Consider the following 16,797-nt stretch of genomic DNA (forward strand, 5'->3'; position numbering starts at 1 on the left):
GATATTTACTATGATTAATTGCATGATTCACATCTATGATATGCTCATATGCTTGGACACATTGAACCTATATTTTGAACATGTTAGAGGATGAATGCATTATATACTATGATGATACTGTCCAAAGACACGTTGTGGACGATTAGAAAGGTTTGACATCATTAAAATAAGGACTGGCATATTTTCCCTCACACTTCGCGCCTCCAAACGATTTCTCCATAATTTCCCATGCTTCTTTCGATGACTCTCCATCACTAACCTTTTCAAAGTCATATGTATCAACACATTGATGGATTATAAAGAGAGCTTTATAATCTTTCTTCTTTAATTATTTATGTGCAGCCTTTTCTTGATCTGTCGCGGCTTCTGCAAGCGTTGTTACTCCTTCCTTCACAAGATCCCAAAGATCTTGATAACATAACACAACCTTTATCTGCTTGCACCAATTCTCATAATTGTTGTTCTTGAGAATCGAAAGATTTGATGGAAAATGCCTGTTTGGATGATTCGTTTTCATGGTGATTTTTTTCCCACGAATCAATTAATTGAAGCTCTTGATACCAGATGTTGGAAATCCCCCAAAATCTATGGAGATTTTCAATCAATCTTGATGAACAAGATTGTTATTACCCACACAATAGTAATGAAAAGAAAAGAACGATGGAGAAAGAAAGAGTATAAAGAACGATGAAGGAGAAGAATAATTAGAATTCTGCAGAGTTTCTCTCTGTCCACAAACTGTGGAAAACTTCTTATTCACTTTGCAACTGCAAAATACTGTGAATTGCAAGTGTTATGAATACTTTATTCACTTCATTACAAAAATAAGGGTTATTCCCTCTATTTATAGATTTAGGTTAACTTGGACCTCAAGGCAAAGTGCAAAACTATAAAAGATCAAAATAGCTAACACTACTAAAATAGGCATAAGTCGAAATCATGTGTGAAGCAACATGCTTCGACACTTCGATACACTAACACAACTTAACACACTAGATGGTTTGACACATCCTTGTCCTGTCAAGCAACCTTCTTCGACACAAGGAATTACAATTCAACAATAATGAATGATCTAGTTGATCATTTCATAAAGATTAAGAAAAGGGAATAAATAAAAGAGAGAATGATATTTTTATTAAATTATCTTTATTATATATTAGAAATGATGAAATTAATATTAATTAGAAAATAAAATTTAAAAAAAAATGTATTAGAAATTGAAATGGATCATTCATTTTAGGATACTCTTTTATTTCAAACGGATTATTCATTGTGAAACGAGGGAATACTTATGTATTATAGAGGTGATCATGTAACTATTTGAAGAAATTCACAATAATTAATGAAGTTATTTTAATGCGGGCTTATAATGAAAGAAGTTGAACATGCTTAGAATATATTAGGATATGGTGAGAAATGTGGGAGTAAATGGTTTATAAAGAAAATGCTATGTTCATTCCATTGATATTGTAAATAATAATAATAATAATAATAATAATAATAATAATAATAATAATAATAATAATAATAATAATAATAATAATAATAATAATAATATATAGTTTAAGTGCCATAATAATATATGTTAAAATTCCATCGAAGTGCCATAAAGATAAGGATAATTTTTTACAAAATAATAATAATAATATTAATAATAATAATATAGTTTCCTATTTAAATATATAATAAGTTCAATTAGGAACTAGAAATAGAAGATAAAGAGGTAGAGTTATATCTCAGTGCGATTGAGGAATACTTTTGATGTAATTGAATGTGGTAGATCCGGAAGGTTAGCACTCTAATATTCAAGTTGACGAAAAATGAGAAGTAATATGTGAGTAAGAATTGATTTGAATGACTGGAATGGCGCGTGAGCGGTTGAAATTGTTTGCGCAAGATGCAAATTTCTATGCGGACAATAATCTGATTGAACGGGACGATGATTGATGTGTTGGAGGACAGAATCCTCTGATTCAGGTCTAACTGGTTTGTGTGTCTTTCTATTTGGAATTCATTTTTGGAACCTACGGATGACGTTGAAGTTGCTCTGTGCAAGGACAGAGTTATGTATGGAAATATGGGGGCATGTGCCCCAACTAAAAATTTTAAGAAAAATATTTACATACTATTATACTGTATTCATTTAAAATAATATATAATCCTTCAATTAATTAAAGAATATTTTTGCTATTAGAAATTACATGTAAACACATGTTATATAAATAATTGTTTAGGATTTCGATGTATGAAAATATTCAAAAATTAAAATAAATAAATAAATAAATATATATATATATATATATATATATATATATATATATATATATATATATATATATAGATATATATATAGATATATAGATATATATATAGATATATATATATATATATATATATATATATATATATATATATATATATATATATATATATATATAAAGAATATTCTTGCTATGGATATATTATTTGAATAATTGTTAGGACCCGTTCAAGATTATTGTGAAATTTTTAATTTTAAAATCAATTTTAAAACCAAAATATATTCAACTAAAATATAGTCAAATCAATTTTATGTTTAATTTTAAAAATCATTAAAATTTATATATAAAAAATTGTTTCATTTGTTTTTATTTTAACTATAAGATATCATCAAAAAATATTACAGATAACTACTCATATTATAATTAATTAATTTTATATATATATATATATATATATATATATATATATATATATATATATATATATATATATATATATATATATATATATATATATGTCGACTTACAAGGGTTTATAGTATGGCTTATTTAAGTCTCACCAAACCTCATCTATTTAATAAAAAGTTAGACTTAAACTTTTTTAAAAACATATTTAGTTAAATAGGTTATGATTAAGCTATTAAAAAAGCATATGACGTCTTATAGATCTGTCTATATATGCATATTTATAATAGAATAGGTTAAATAGTATATAAAAGACCTTGTAATTGATCACACAATTCACTACTAGTTTCTCTTTCTTCGTTATTTGTGAATTTTTGAACTCTTCTCCTCTGTCGCTTACAACTTCTTCTCTTGTGGACATGTTTTTTACATTGTTCTTCATATTTGACATATATGTGTCACTCATTTAGGTAAAAAATTCAATGTGTGGGCCATTAACTTTGTTTCTTCATGGTAACACCTATGTCTTTTTCTCTTCCATTCTCGCTTTCTTCATTAGGGTTTTTGTGTGGAGAAAATGGTTAAGATATTTTTGGTATTTCTGCTTTTCATTTTGATGAACCTTTTTGCCTAGATGTACTTTTACATGGATGTCAAATTTATCTTTAAATCTGCTTTTGGATGATATTTGTATTTATTTATTTTTATGTGTTGACAAAACCTTTTTAAGTGATTACGGATAATTCAGCGGTGCGGATGGATAAAGAGATGTTAGATGACACCTTTGCCTTTATGGGTGAGGGAGACTTAGACCATGCCTTTTTCGAGGTTGTATCTTCTTTGGATTATAAGAAGATATGCAGTAAATATCATAGATTTGTCATTCTTCTTCATGGATGCCTATTTTCTTTGACGTCTTCCTTTCAATAACTTTGAGGTTAGTGTTCTTAATCATTTATTAATTGATCCTCGCAATTGCATCCGGTGAGCTGAGTCAATGTCAAAGTCTTTCAATATTGGTGTAATTACAAGAAGGGAGTGTCGTTCGTGATGCTTTTCTTACATCTCTTTAAGGCCTAACGTTGCTCCACCGGCTCAGTGTGGATTAAGGCATGATATCTCTCTATCAGTGTACTAGGATGTTTGGCGTTTACTCATAAAGTGTGAACTATTTCAAGGACCGGTACTTCTTGATTTCTCTTTTCACTAGGATAACTCGTGATAACATGTGTACCCTAGAACTTCTTCCACCTTATCAATGTTCAAACAAATTTTCCAAGTTCTGGTATCATATCTATTTAATAACGGACAATGGGACTTACATTTATAGGATGGATGATTTGTCACAAAATGGTATTTATTTGAATAGGAAATTGATATCCTTCTTAAAGGGTTTGGGTTTCATCGACAATGTTAAACTTTCTGATGTGGCATCAAAGAAATCGAAGAAGCAGTACATGGTGACGCGCTTGCTAATGGAGGTCGACTTGAAATAGGCTACGCAAATCATTTTTAGTGAGTGACATGGGGAATCTCTTTTTATTTTTTCTTTGGTGTTTTACTTTATACCTTTTCTACTCTTTGCATGCATATAAGATGAAATATTACCAAACAATGCAACAAATGAAGAAGACTCATAGGTACGTTTTTCTACTGGAAGACACTATCGCGGTATTAAGATGACCCTTGCGGTGCTTTCTCCTTGTTGGGTTGTAGTGGAAAATGCTTTGTGTTTTCTCCTACGTGTTACTATGGGAGTCAAGAAGTTAGTCATGAGCTTGAGGTGCTTCATGATAAAAGATTGCCTGTTAGCCGACTTCTGAGGCTTCGGCAAAACTTAGGGGAACCTAGTTTTACATAAGGCTCTACTTCAACTCTAGTGTCCTTACTCCCCCTTCCTTTATTGTTTTCCCGGTCAACAAATGGTTGGGGAGTTTTGAGTTTCTATTTCTGAATAGGGCTACCTATATTTCTCGAGCAAGATTGAAATCGTTCACCGGGAGAAGTTAGTAGAGCTGACATATTATACGTGACATGCGTCGTCCGTCTTGGCGCTTGGTGTCACCGGGAGGGGAGAAGTCTTCTTGTTAGACTGTCTTCAAAAAAAGGAATTGTTCCAAGAATTTGACAATGATCTCACAATTGAGCGAGACTGGTACCGGGAAGAGCTCTAAGGGACATCTACCTTGCTTTCGAGGATATGGACCATTGTAGAAGATTTCTGATATGTCGACACACTGGATGAGAATGTGCAATCACTTTTATAATCACTTTTATAGACGATAAAGAATAAGGATGAAGTTTTAGCTCATGCACAAACAATACTAACTTAGGTTGAGGCCCCTCTTACTAAGGAAAACAAGGCATCGAGTTCTTTCCGTGGAAGGTAAAGGAGTTTGAGGCATCCTTGAAAGAGAACTAAGGAGGTTGGAAGAAGACTGGAGATGCCTTTTGTGAGATGCATCTTAAAAATCTTGTCTTAGGTAAGGAGAATGCGAAGTGAGTGGAAAACGATTTCTCCTTCATGCATATATCATGCATTGCAACAAGTAAAATATATTTATTATAAAGATCATATATCGCGAGAGCTAATTCTTTCTAACGAGGAAATGGTGAATGGAGCCTTTATTATAAATGAGTCGGATAGTCCCTTATTGAGTTATTTTTATTATTATATCTAAGATGTTTGTACTCTATTTAATTTTAATAATAGATAAATTTTGTATATTTTAATTTATGTTACTTACCATTATTATCTGATATATAGAATAATAAATATTTATTTATTATTAATATATTTTAATTTTTTTAATAATTATAATAACATAATATAATTTATGTAAGTTTTTCAAAACCTTTCCTAGCTCTTTTTCAATACACTTTGAGTTTTTTAAAATTAAAAAAGAAAATATATTATAAATAAAAATAAAGCTCACTATATCCTCTCTACCCAATTCTTTGTATTCTCTCTAAGCTCCAAACAAAGCTTTTCAAGGCATAGATTAATCATCAAATTTTTTTATAAAAATTGATTTAAATCGGCGTAAGCTTATGTATACCAACTATTTGTTGTATACGAGATGGGTCTAAATCTTCTCTTTGAATCGAAAATTACTCAATTACCAAAAATGTTCTTTCACATTTTTTATGAAAGACTGGAATTATGGTATTTGATTCATCACCATACACTATTGTATCATGTTCATCTAGAATAGCTAAAAAATCAAGTTTTATTAGCGCTACATCAATCCTTGCATTTTATTTGGAGAATAAATTGGTATCGAGTCTTCTGCAAAATATAGTGGTGGAACACAAGAAGCTGAGCTAGACGCCAAAACCGAAATTTTATATTCTTTGCATTCATTGTTGCCTTTTTTACAATTCTTATATAGGACAAATCATTCACACTTGTACATCAGCGGCTTTTGTTTGGAACATGAACAAAAAACACACATAGTTGTAATTGATGCATTAAGCAGAAAACATTTATATTGATAAATTGGTATAAGTGTTGCATTAAGCAATAAGTTAAAAAAACATAGATAACTTGCAGAGGTTAGTTGCTCGAATAAATGACATTCCTTCTAAGGACAGCAATTGAACAACTCAAACTATTCAATCAAAGCTTCCATTCTTTTACCATACAAAAGTAAAATAGGAAAATATTAAGAAAACCTACTAATCACTCAGTTCAAGTTTACAACATAATGCCATCAAATTTGTCTTTTCTATCCACCTATACCTACCCAGCAGACGCACAAAAATTATTCCATCATTGCATTTGCATCAGCTGATATTTCGGCAGCTGGTACATCAGATTTTCTTTTGTTTTTCCCTGAATGCCACAAAAAACACCAATTAAAAGTTTACTACACAATATTTTGTAAACAATTCAATGGTTCTTCATAAAATGACATTCTACGACAAAACATTCAAAAAACGGGAAGAACCATGTGGTTCTGTAGGTAAAAGCCACTACAATCAGCACTAAATTTCTTAAAGGATATATAAGCCTTGGCTACTAAAACAATACAGTCCAACTTATTTAGTGTCAACATTTTGCAGGATAAGATCAAATCTGTTAAGACTCCAAGAGTCAAAGACAAAAAAGGATTGGATTTAGGATTTAAGTCAGAAGTGAATATTTGTTTAGTATTGAAAAGCTTAGTTTAAAATGATTCAAAGATCTAGGAGTGTTCCAATCTCCCTATCCAGTGAGATGCTGAAATCCACTAACTGCTAATTTGCAACAATGCTGTGTAGGGTAAACAAAGCGTCGAGAATGCTCCAGTTTGCCAATCAGTTGGTAGCATTCTATATGTTATCAATGCATTGACATATAATGCAGAGATAAAAGGAAAACAAATCTTTTACAGAGGCTAATTGAGGGGAGGTGGGGGAGAGGGAGGTGGTTGGGGTCAGATGTGATTTCCAATTTTGGTTTCAGCTTACAGGTTTGGGGCCATACAAGTTTTGCATTAGCAGTTAGCATTCGCTCTTAGTTTCTGTATTTTCTTTTTCTTTCTTAACAGTAATATACTTTACCTTCGTTAATACGAATTCCTCCTACTGTGCATCCTTACCCACAAACATAAGAATTTATAACAGGTCGACGAAGGTTGCTTATAATTGCCTCGAATAAGAAACCAGTGCCCAATCTTGAAACTAATGATACATCTACTGTTAACTATCAAAACAACGATTTCTTTTCAATCTGCGTGTTGTTGTATTAAACTGTTACTAGTTAGCTATCATCCAAATAACCATTGTTACTAGTTAGCTATCATCCAAATAACCATTGACAATGACCTTGCTCTCTATCCAAAAATTCCTAGATTAATTGTTGGATTCAAAGCTAAAAAATATATTGTACATTCCAAGCATGCCAAGAACAACCAACAACAATCAAGCCCTACCCCACTAAGTAAGGTCAGTTACATGGATCAAATCCAGGCATAATGTTCTATCCAATTCCAAGCATACTTGAAAAAATAAATCAACTAATATATTGTACATTTCAAGCATACCAAGAACAACCAACAACAATCAAGCCTTATACCACTAATCTCACTAAGTAAGTTCAGTTACATGGATCAAATTCCCCAATAATGTTCCATCCAATTCCAAGCATCCCAGTTGAAAAAATAAATCAACTAATAAGTTGGCCTATGTAGAAAGCCATTGGCCCAGTTAGCCTCACTTGACCCTAGATAGAATCTCAATTTTGACTACCTTGAGTATTGGTCAGCAAACAACTATAAAGCTAATTCAAAACAGAAGAAAATAAATTCATGAAAGTTTACCTTTGCGCTTAAGCTGTTTAAGTTTCAAACCCTTTTTCAAGTGAAATTTTCCTGAAGATGAAGCCGTGCTATCTTTGGTTTCCCCTGTTCACAAAACCAAACAATATATGAGGCCAAAACGAATCAACCAAACATGCTATTAAGCATAGAACGAATAGCGAGTACCTTTTGCAACAGCCATTTGCACATCTTCCATGCTTACTATGCCACTTTCTAAGGCATCCTTTTGTTCCTTCGTTAAATCAAAAGTTGAAAACGCAACAGCATTAGTATTAGTAAGTAAAATTCTAAGGATTGATCGTGCGGAGAAAAAAGATACAACGAGAGAGAAAGAGTACCCGACGCCATTGTTTGAAGAGCTTGCGCTTGCGTTTGCCGGATATAGGAACGTTCTGCTTCCTGATCTTAAGCTTTCCGGTGGTTGGGTCGCCGTGAATTTGTCGCTTTCTCTCTGCAACAAGAGCTCTTCTTCTTTTCTGAACCACGTTGAACTTCGCCATCTTCTACTCCGCACAACCAAACCCTAATTCAACTCTCGCAACTCAAAAATTCTCTTTATATTATTTATAAATAAATATAAAATATCAATTAAATAATGATTTGATATATTTTTAATTCCAAACCAATTTTAAATGGAATTTTAAATCTTAAAAAGTTAGTGCAATTTGTAAAATTGTCTCTATTTTAATTTTTAAAAAATAATAAGTACATTTAATCCTCAAATCAGTTTGTCTCCTATAAAATATAAATAAATATTTTTTAAATAATTAAACATAAAAAGCCGTATTTAAGTACTAGAAACCAATATTTTTTTAAATATTAATCGGTACCTTAGTCATCAAATTGGTGTGTTAATGACCACATTACCATTGATTAATCTGTATATAAAAATTTAAAAACCATGACATAAATCTTCTAATATATGTTGATAGTTTAAAATAGTTTATATTATTATTTAATAAAAAATTTATCATTCATCTATATCATATTATTGATTTAAAAATTAGATAATGTCATGGAATACATAATAGTAATTGATTGACTGTATAAAATTATTTTACATGGATAGTATATCTCATTTTCTCTTATAAAATTTGATAAAAATTTATACAATTAAAAAAACATTTAATCAATTTTATAGAATTAACCATCTCTCTGAATAATATAAATATAATAACTTTTTAATGAAAACCTAACCTAAAAAAATTTAATGATATGTGATCATCTAGTTTTTCAAACTTTCAACCAAGACCATAATGTAATTACATGATTTTTTATTATTGATCAAGAGTATATCGAGTAATAAGAGTTGATATGATTTGGCATAATTACAAATAAATATAAAATAAATTTATATCAATATTAATATAAAATAAATATAAATTTTATCACACACCCGCAGTTGAAGCAGGAGGTCGACAGACGCTTAGACTGGTCCGGAAATCGTCAAAGAGAATTCTATGGATGTCTTTGCTGAAGATATCATAAATCTGATGCATGGAAGGAACATGAAGAACGTGGTTTGGCCACTAGTGACCTTCTCCCGAACAAAGTGAATGTCCATCTCAATGTGTTTAGTACGCTGATGCTGGACAAAATTGTTGGATAGGTATACATCACTAACATTGTCACAGTACACCAGAGTAGCCTGAGAAAGGGAAAAATGAAGCTCCGAGAGAAGGTTGATGAGCCAACATAATTCTGAAAACCACATTAGCAACGCCCAAGTACTCACCATCTACACCAGAACGAGAACGTATGGGTTGTCTTTTGGAAGACCGTGAAATAAGGTTGTCACAAAAAAAAACACAATAATCAGGAGCTGATCGATGGGTGTCGGGACATCCACCCCAATCATCATTTGTGTGGGAAACAATTTTATCAATGGGAGAAAGATATAGATGCAAACTATATTATAAGGTGCTCTTAACATGATGCAAGATGCGTTTTAATGCAAGCATGTGCTCAGATGCAGGGAGCATGCACTGCTACAAAATATACATTTGGTAACACCATAATACTACGACCGTTTAAACAACCATATTAATAACTCATTTTCGCGCGCCTAATTTTTTTATTATTTTATTGGAAGATATTTCATCACGGTTCTTAATAACAGCCGTTGTGATAGATGAAATGTTACTTGTTTTGATTCCCAAAACCAATAATTTGTTATGTTTTTCGTTACAAAAAGAGTTTGTCCTTATAGTCTTATAACTATATTAATATTAAAACACTTATTATCATAGTTATTATCGGAAACCATTGTGAATAATACTTATATTTTATTACGGTTTTTGTTAACAATCATGGTGATAAGTTTTACATATATATAAGTAAGGTTATTAAGCTTTCGCACAGAATAATTGTCACTCTTAAAACAAAACCCTAACATCTCTCTCTTTCTAATGCAGCAAACTCATCCTAATAAGCTTCTTCATACTAAAAGGTAGTCAAGTTGATTCGCTTTACCATTCTTCTTATTCTTCATATGCTTTCTTCCATGTTATTCATACGCTTTCTTCTATTTTTTGTATATAGGTTCTTCCATATATCTTCTTTCTTTTCATACGTTTTCTTCTTTATCATTTGCTTTCACCTGGCATGATTTTCGTGTTTTTTTGGGTTATCTGAGTTACCATCTATGTTCCATGTGTTACTATGGAGAAACAATACAAGAAGAACGTCTTCATTTTCCATGGATGTTTTCAATAAAAGGTACATTCGTGAAACATTTTATGAGTTGATATGTTGTTGTATGTTGTTATGGTTTTGTTGATAAATATTGTTGTATGTTGTTGTTGTTGATAAATGTCTCTCAAAACAAGATTAAACATTGCTAAGTCATAAAGAATGGGTGTGGTTCACAAATGATTTGTGCTGCTATGGAGAAATAATACAAGAAGAATGAAGTTATTGTCGAAGCTTCACACGCCTTGTATTTTTTTTTCATACCAACACAAAGTAAGTCAACTTCAGTTCATTATGAGACAAGTAGATCATTTTTTTGTATTCATTTTCCACAAATCTTTTCAATAAAATGTATGTTCGTGAAACATTTTATGAGTTGATATGTTGTTATTGTTTTGTTGATAAATGTTGATGTATGTTGTTATTGTTGATAAATGTTTCTCAGAGCAAGAATAAAACATGATAAGTCACAAGAAAAAATCTTCTTGCAACTTAGCAATGTTTTGTTTTTGTGAATCTTGCAACATTAATTTCTTATGCAGATTGACAGAAGATCCAGTTGAATTTATTATATCGTATGTAGATTCTTTGTTTCACTAACTTTTCACTGAAAATGCATTCTTTAAATTGATTTAGAAAATAATAATTTGAAAATTAACTTATATTTGAAAACCAACATAGACCAATCAATATTTTTCAAATTGCATGCATCTCATAATTTATTCTCCGCTCTTTAACATATAGAATATGGTTCAATTACCTAAGTTTTTCATAGCATTGATTCCTTCTCTTATAGTCTATTTTGAAAAGTATTAGTTTGTTGACTAATTTTGACTTATCATTGTCACTATCATCATCATCATTATTTTAAATGATGTTGATGATTATTATGATGACAGTGATGATGATGAATCCGAATTAGTAAATAAATTGATGTTTTTCAAAATAAACAAGAAGAAAAAGAACTGTTATTATGAAGAACTTAGGTCATTGAACCAAATTCTATATGTTAAAGAACGAGAGATGAGTTAGGAGATGCATGAAATTTGAAAAATAGTTGTTCATTTAAGATGTTTTTCAAGAATAATTTAATTTATCAGATTATTATCTTCTACATCAATTTGAATGGTTGTATTTGTTTAGCGAGGTGTATGAAAAAACAAGCAATTCATATATTTTATAATAAACTTGTGTATACTTACCACAACGGTTATCTTTCATAACCGTGGTAAAATGTTAATTTTATTCAATTTAAATTGCAGTTGATGGGTTTCGAACCAGTGACCTAGACATGTATAACAACGGTTGTTTAAGATAGTTGTTGTGGTATGTTGCACAGTACCTAGTTTATCACCACACACGCCCGTAGTGGAAAGCAATGTACATACAATCATACACTACCTAAAAATGGACGTACAACCGTCATTATATGTATTTCAAATATTGTCATATGTGTTTTCCATAATAGTGATGCATGTGAAGACACACTTGTTGGACAGCGTAAGAGTTGTCATGACGGGTAAATGTGAGATATTAAAAAGCACTAGCAAGACTTCGATATAATATAGAATCGTCAAGTGGCGCGTCGATGGAGATATTACAAATCACTAGCAAGATTTTATAATCGTTGTCATATTTATACTTTTATTACTTGCAGGATCGACTAGATTGATCTTAGAACATACGTGCATGGTTTTCTTAAGTTTTTCTTGATAATGTGTATTTCTACATTAGTTTGTGACTTTAAAGTAATGCAAGAATAATTTATAAAGAAATAAAGAACAAAATATAACAAAATGAAGAACAACTTCGACTAAAACTTAAAAGGTATGAAAATAACATTAACGTAAATGATTTGACATTGAATGAAAATGTGGTGATTCATACGTATATTTCACTCAGCAACTCTTTTCTCATCATACTTAGATACTTTGAGTAATATGGGTTTTGTATACAATTGAACATCCTGAACTCTGATACGAGGACCCTTATTTATACTAAATCAAGATAATGGTAATAAACGGCCCTCTCTCCAGAGAATGACACATTCTCGTCTTCATGTATTTTGTTCTTCACAAACTTCCACACGTCCTTCAAAAAACAAGATGTCCTTAAGCTATATATATATATATATATATATATATATATATATATATATATATATATATATATATATATATATATATATATATATATATATATATATATATATATATATATATATATATATATATATATATATATATATATAAGAGATTTAGAATCATGAAATGAAAAATTAGTCTTTTCTTATCTTTCTTGGCCTCTCTACCCTCGAAATAGAGTAATGAAATTTCCCAACCATAACGTTGGTGCTTTCATTTATGATCTCTCCCCCACTAATTTATCGGAGATGTTGATCTGGTGTTTGATTGCAAAATAAATGCATATTTATGGGTGCTTTGCACTCATAAATGCTTCAAGAAGTGGCTCACATCAGAGACACAGAAGATGGTAGTTGCCATGAAAGGTTTGGCTCTCACATGGTGGCTCCGATGGTATCCACGCCATCCATGGGTGACATGGGATGCATTTACTGCAATTTTACTTTAGGAATTTAAACCTGAATGAAGGGTCATTTTACCCTTTCCATATGATGAAGAAGATCGAGAGTTCAAACCACACAGTTGCAACAAGGTGACTATGTTAATGAACAATCATCAGCAATGGAAGAAGGAATTTTCGATTTAAACTAACATTCTTCTTCACCTATTATAGCGAATCTGAGTTTTGTAGTACCAGATGATGATAAGGAGGAATCGTCATTCCAATCTTCTTTGCCGGATCTGGATGACGTTATCATCCCCACGAATCAGATAGAGGTTTCTTCCTTCGTCCTCAATAATGAACATCTTGTCGAGGAAAATTATTATGTTGGTTCGAATTCTCTGACTGCTACTCAAATCTTTGTTCCAATCTTAACCCCATTCAACATCAACTTAGAGCTCCCAGTCAATAACGTTGTTGTTGTGAAACCATCGTTCAAAGTTAACATTATTTCAAATTTATCATCTTATGTCAGTGTAACTCATATTTTCGACGCCCACCCCAAATTACCAAAATTGGAAAATATGCACAGTTGGTTTCGACCAGCTGGAGGTGAATCGACTTAGCTGGTTAGATAAAGATCAAGCTCATAGCTGAAATTTCGGAGCAGTTCTTTCAGAAGCGGTTAAAAAACAGTTTTCGATCAAAGATTGAAAATTTAAGTAAAGGAGGGAAGTTCACCTTCGTCATAAACCGCAAGAGCATACGTGGAGCAGGGTGAGCGAATGCGCGCATGCAGGGTGCCACGTGTATCGACGGAAGTGAAGGACCATTAAAGCGGTTATTTCGATCCAGTATAAATATAGGGTCTTAGTGTTAGAAAAGTGTGTGTCAAATTGTATACAAAATCTGCAAATTTACTAAGTATTCGTGTGAAGAAGAATTGTAAAACGCAGAATGTACGTTGTCTACACCATTGTTATTTATTTCAAAGTAATCCAAATTTGTCTTTACTTTCTTTCTAGAAATATTCTTCCTTGTTTCTTCCTTTCAAACACTTTATTTTTACTTTGCCATTTTCAATTTTAAGATCATTTTGTTCCTTTCCCTACATTCAACGTTTACTTTACAGTCTTAAGATTCCAGTACTTGCAAACTTTACTTTACCATTTTAAATCCTTTATAATTCCTGTCGTTTATTTCATTTTTCTTTACTAATCATAAACGCCAATTCAAGACCTTTCTTTTCGTTTAAGTTACCATTCATCCTTAATTTTCTTTAAAACTCTGATCTGACGTCTAGTTTTGATCATTTATTACTACCACTTTTACGAGACACTTAGCACATGTCCTAGGATCAATCTGATCGATCCTACGAGTAACCAAATTTAGAAATTTGGAAGATCATCGGTTGCTTACCAATTTTCAAGGTAAACAGCCAAAGAGTAATTGTAAGACATTGTTTCTAGAGTTTTCATGAATCTCGACTTGATAAGGTGACTAGCGGATGGTTCCAACAATGGATATTTTCACGGCGACGATGATTACAAAATTCTACCAAACCTCCCAATGTTATTTCAAAGATAGAAATAACATCTACATCTGAAGCGTTTACAAGAGTATGCTGATTCACCATTTCTCCACCGCCACTGAATTTTTCATTCTCAGCCACAACCATGATTCTAACAAGGGAGTATTTACATATGAAGCATGTTCAGAAATTTGGAATTATAGAGGTATTTACATTCAACAACTATACTATTACATTTGTGGAAATTTCTGTTTGTACCACCGATATGTTAGAAATTTTGGGTGTCATTGCAAAATATAATATCTGACATAATGCATTGTTAGATGGCTCATGTTTAATGGATTTCATTAAGTCACTACTGGTAAAACATGAGATAACTGGAGGTTTTTATTTAGGATTGGTTCTCACTATTGGCTATGACTGTAACTGTGGTGTTGGAAGCAAATTCTTTATTCTTGCAGCAACACATGGAAGTGTTATTCATGCATGCAAATTATTTCAGAAATTTCCATATAGAGATGTTGTGATATGGTCAAGTGTATTTAAGAATTGTGCTTGCTTTTGCTCAATTACTTTGCTTTCTTACTTTTTCACATACTCATTGCATTTTGCTTGCCTAGCATTCACTTTTCAAAATCACCAAGCTTGTTCTAATGTGGAGCTCATGAGCACTATTACGTTTTCACATGCCAAGGGTTCTCTTCAAATTGTCATTGACTTACAAGATACTCAAACAAGACATCAAGTGATACATCTCTCCACCAAAGGAAACAATGTTGGAAATGTTATTGTTGCTCTTATGGAAGACCTTGCTCCTAAGATAAAGGTTCCTAGTGATGGTAAATAGAGTGATAAATAAGCTCCAGTCCTAGTTCCAACTGATATCATTAGCATCAAACTTGGTGACATCATACCAATTGATGCTCGTCTTCTAGAAAATGTTCTTTAAGGGTTAACCAAGCAACTTTAACAGGAAAATCACTCTTGATCACTCGACATCCAGAACAAGAAGTTTTTTCAGTCTCAACATGCAAACAAGGAGAAATTTAAGTTGTTATTATTGCAACCAGTGTCAACACATTCTTCAGAAAAGCAACACATTCTGTTGACAATACAAACATTGTTGGACAATTCCAAATGGTTCTCAAATCAATTGAAAACTTTTGTATTTGTTCCATTGTAGTTGGTATGTTGGCTAAGATTCTAATCATGTGTCCTATTCAACATCACAAATATTGTGATGAAATTCACAACATATTAGTCATTTTGATTGGTAGAATTCCTTTTGTTATGACAACAATTTTTTGTGTCAATGGCTATTCGTTCTCATGAGTTTTCTCAATAATGTGCTATTAAAAAAAGAATGATCGCCATTAAGAAAATGGTTGGTATATCCATTCTTGACAGCGGAAAGACAGAGACTTTTATACTTAACAAATTTCTCATTAATATGGACGTGATTGAAGTTTTTATTAAGGGTGTGTATAAGGAACATATGATTCCTCTTCCTACTAGGACTGCTAGGTTGGCCTCTTTTATCGAAGCTAACTCTAATTACTCCAAAGTTATGTTATGCAACACTTTTAGAGGGTGTATTAAAATTTGGAAAGGTTGGAATAGCATCCACAACCTTGAGGACAAGGTTGGTCTTCATAGGGTGGCTAACGATACATGTCATATTTGAGTTCAATGTTTGCTAGCAATGCTTTACAAATAGGGAATAACTTATATCAAGGTTGTTAAATTCTAAAGAGTAAATATAATTAGGCACAAAAATATGGGAAGATTATGGTCTTGTTGCATATGGTAGAAGAGCTTGTATCAAATGTGGCCGCTTTTTGAGTTGCCAAAATTATGACCTCAATAACCGAAAGAGAAAAATTCAAGTTTTTTCCTGTAGGACATTTTGACTATTGTAAGACCCTAATTTTGACCCTAAGATCCCTCGTGGCATCATATCATTGCTCATTTGCATTTTGCCTCAAGGATCATAGCATCTTGGCTCCTTACCCTAGGGTTGGGATTTGTGTGAGTTGGTTTGAGACCACCAAGCATGCTTGAATTGTATATTATTGCTTTT

At 31.7% G+C, this 16,797-nt stretch overlaps 1 protein-coding gene and 1 pseudogene across 1 annotated transcript; one reads left to right on the forward strand and one right to left on the reverse strand.

Annotated features, from left to right (window-relative positions):
* Positions 1–6,226: 6,226 nt before the first annotated feature.
* On the reverse strand, positions 6,227–8,526 carry LOC127118707 (uncharacterized). Its single transcript, XM_051048966.1, has 4 exons — positions 8,308–8,526; positions 8,135–8,201; positions 7,970–8,053; positions 6,227–6,501 (listed from the first exon to the last, which is right to left on the reverse strand). The coding sequence occupies exons 1-4, from the start codon at positions 8,467–8,469 to the stop codon at positions 6,431–6,433; spliced, it is 384 nt and encodes a 127-aa protein (XP_050904923.1). The 5' UTR covers positions 8,470–8,526; the 3' UTR covers positions 6,227–6,430.
* A 6,528-nt stretch (positions 8,527–15,054) lies between these two features.
* On the forward strand, positions 15,055–16,401 carry LOC127093337 (plasma membrane ATPase 4-like; annotated as a pseudogene).
* Positions 16,402–16,797: the final 396 nt, after the last annotated feature.

Source organism: Lathyrus oleraceus, chromosome 1, assembly GCF_024323335.1.
Source record: "Lathyrus oleraceus cultivar Zhongwan6 chromosome 1, CAAS_Psat_ZW6_1.0, whole genome shotgun sequence".
Classification (NCBI taxonomy): Eukaryota; Viridiplantae; Streptophyta; class Magnoliopsida; order Fabales; family Fabaceae; genus Lathyrus; species Lathyrus oleraceus.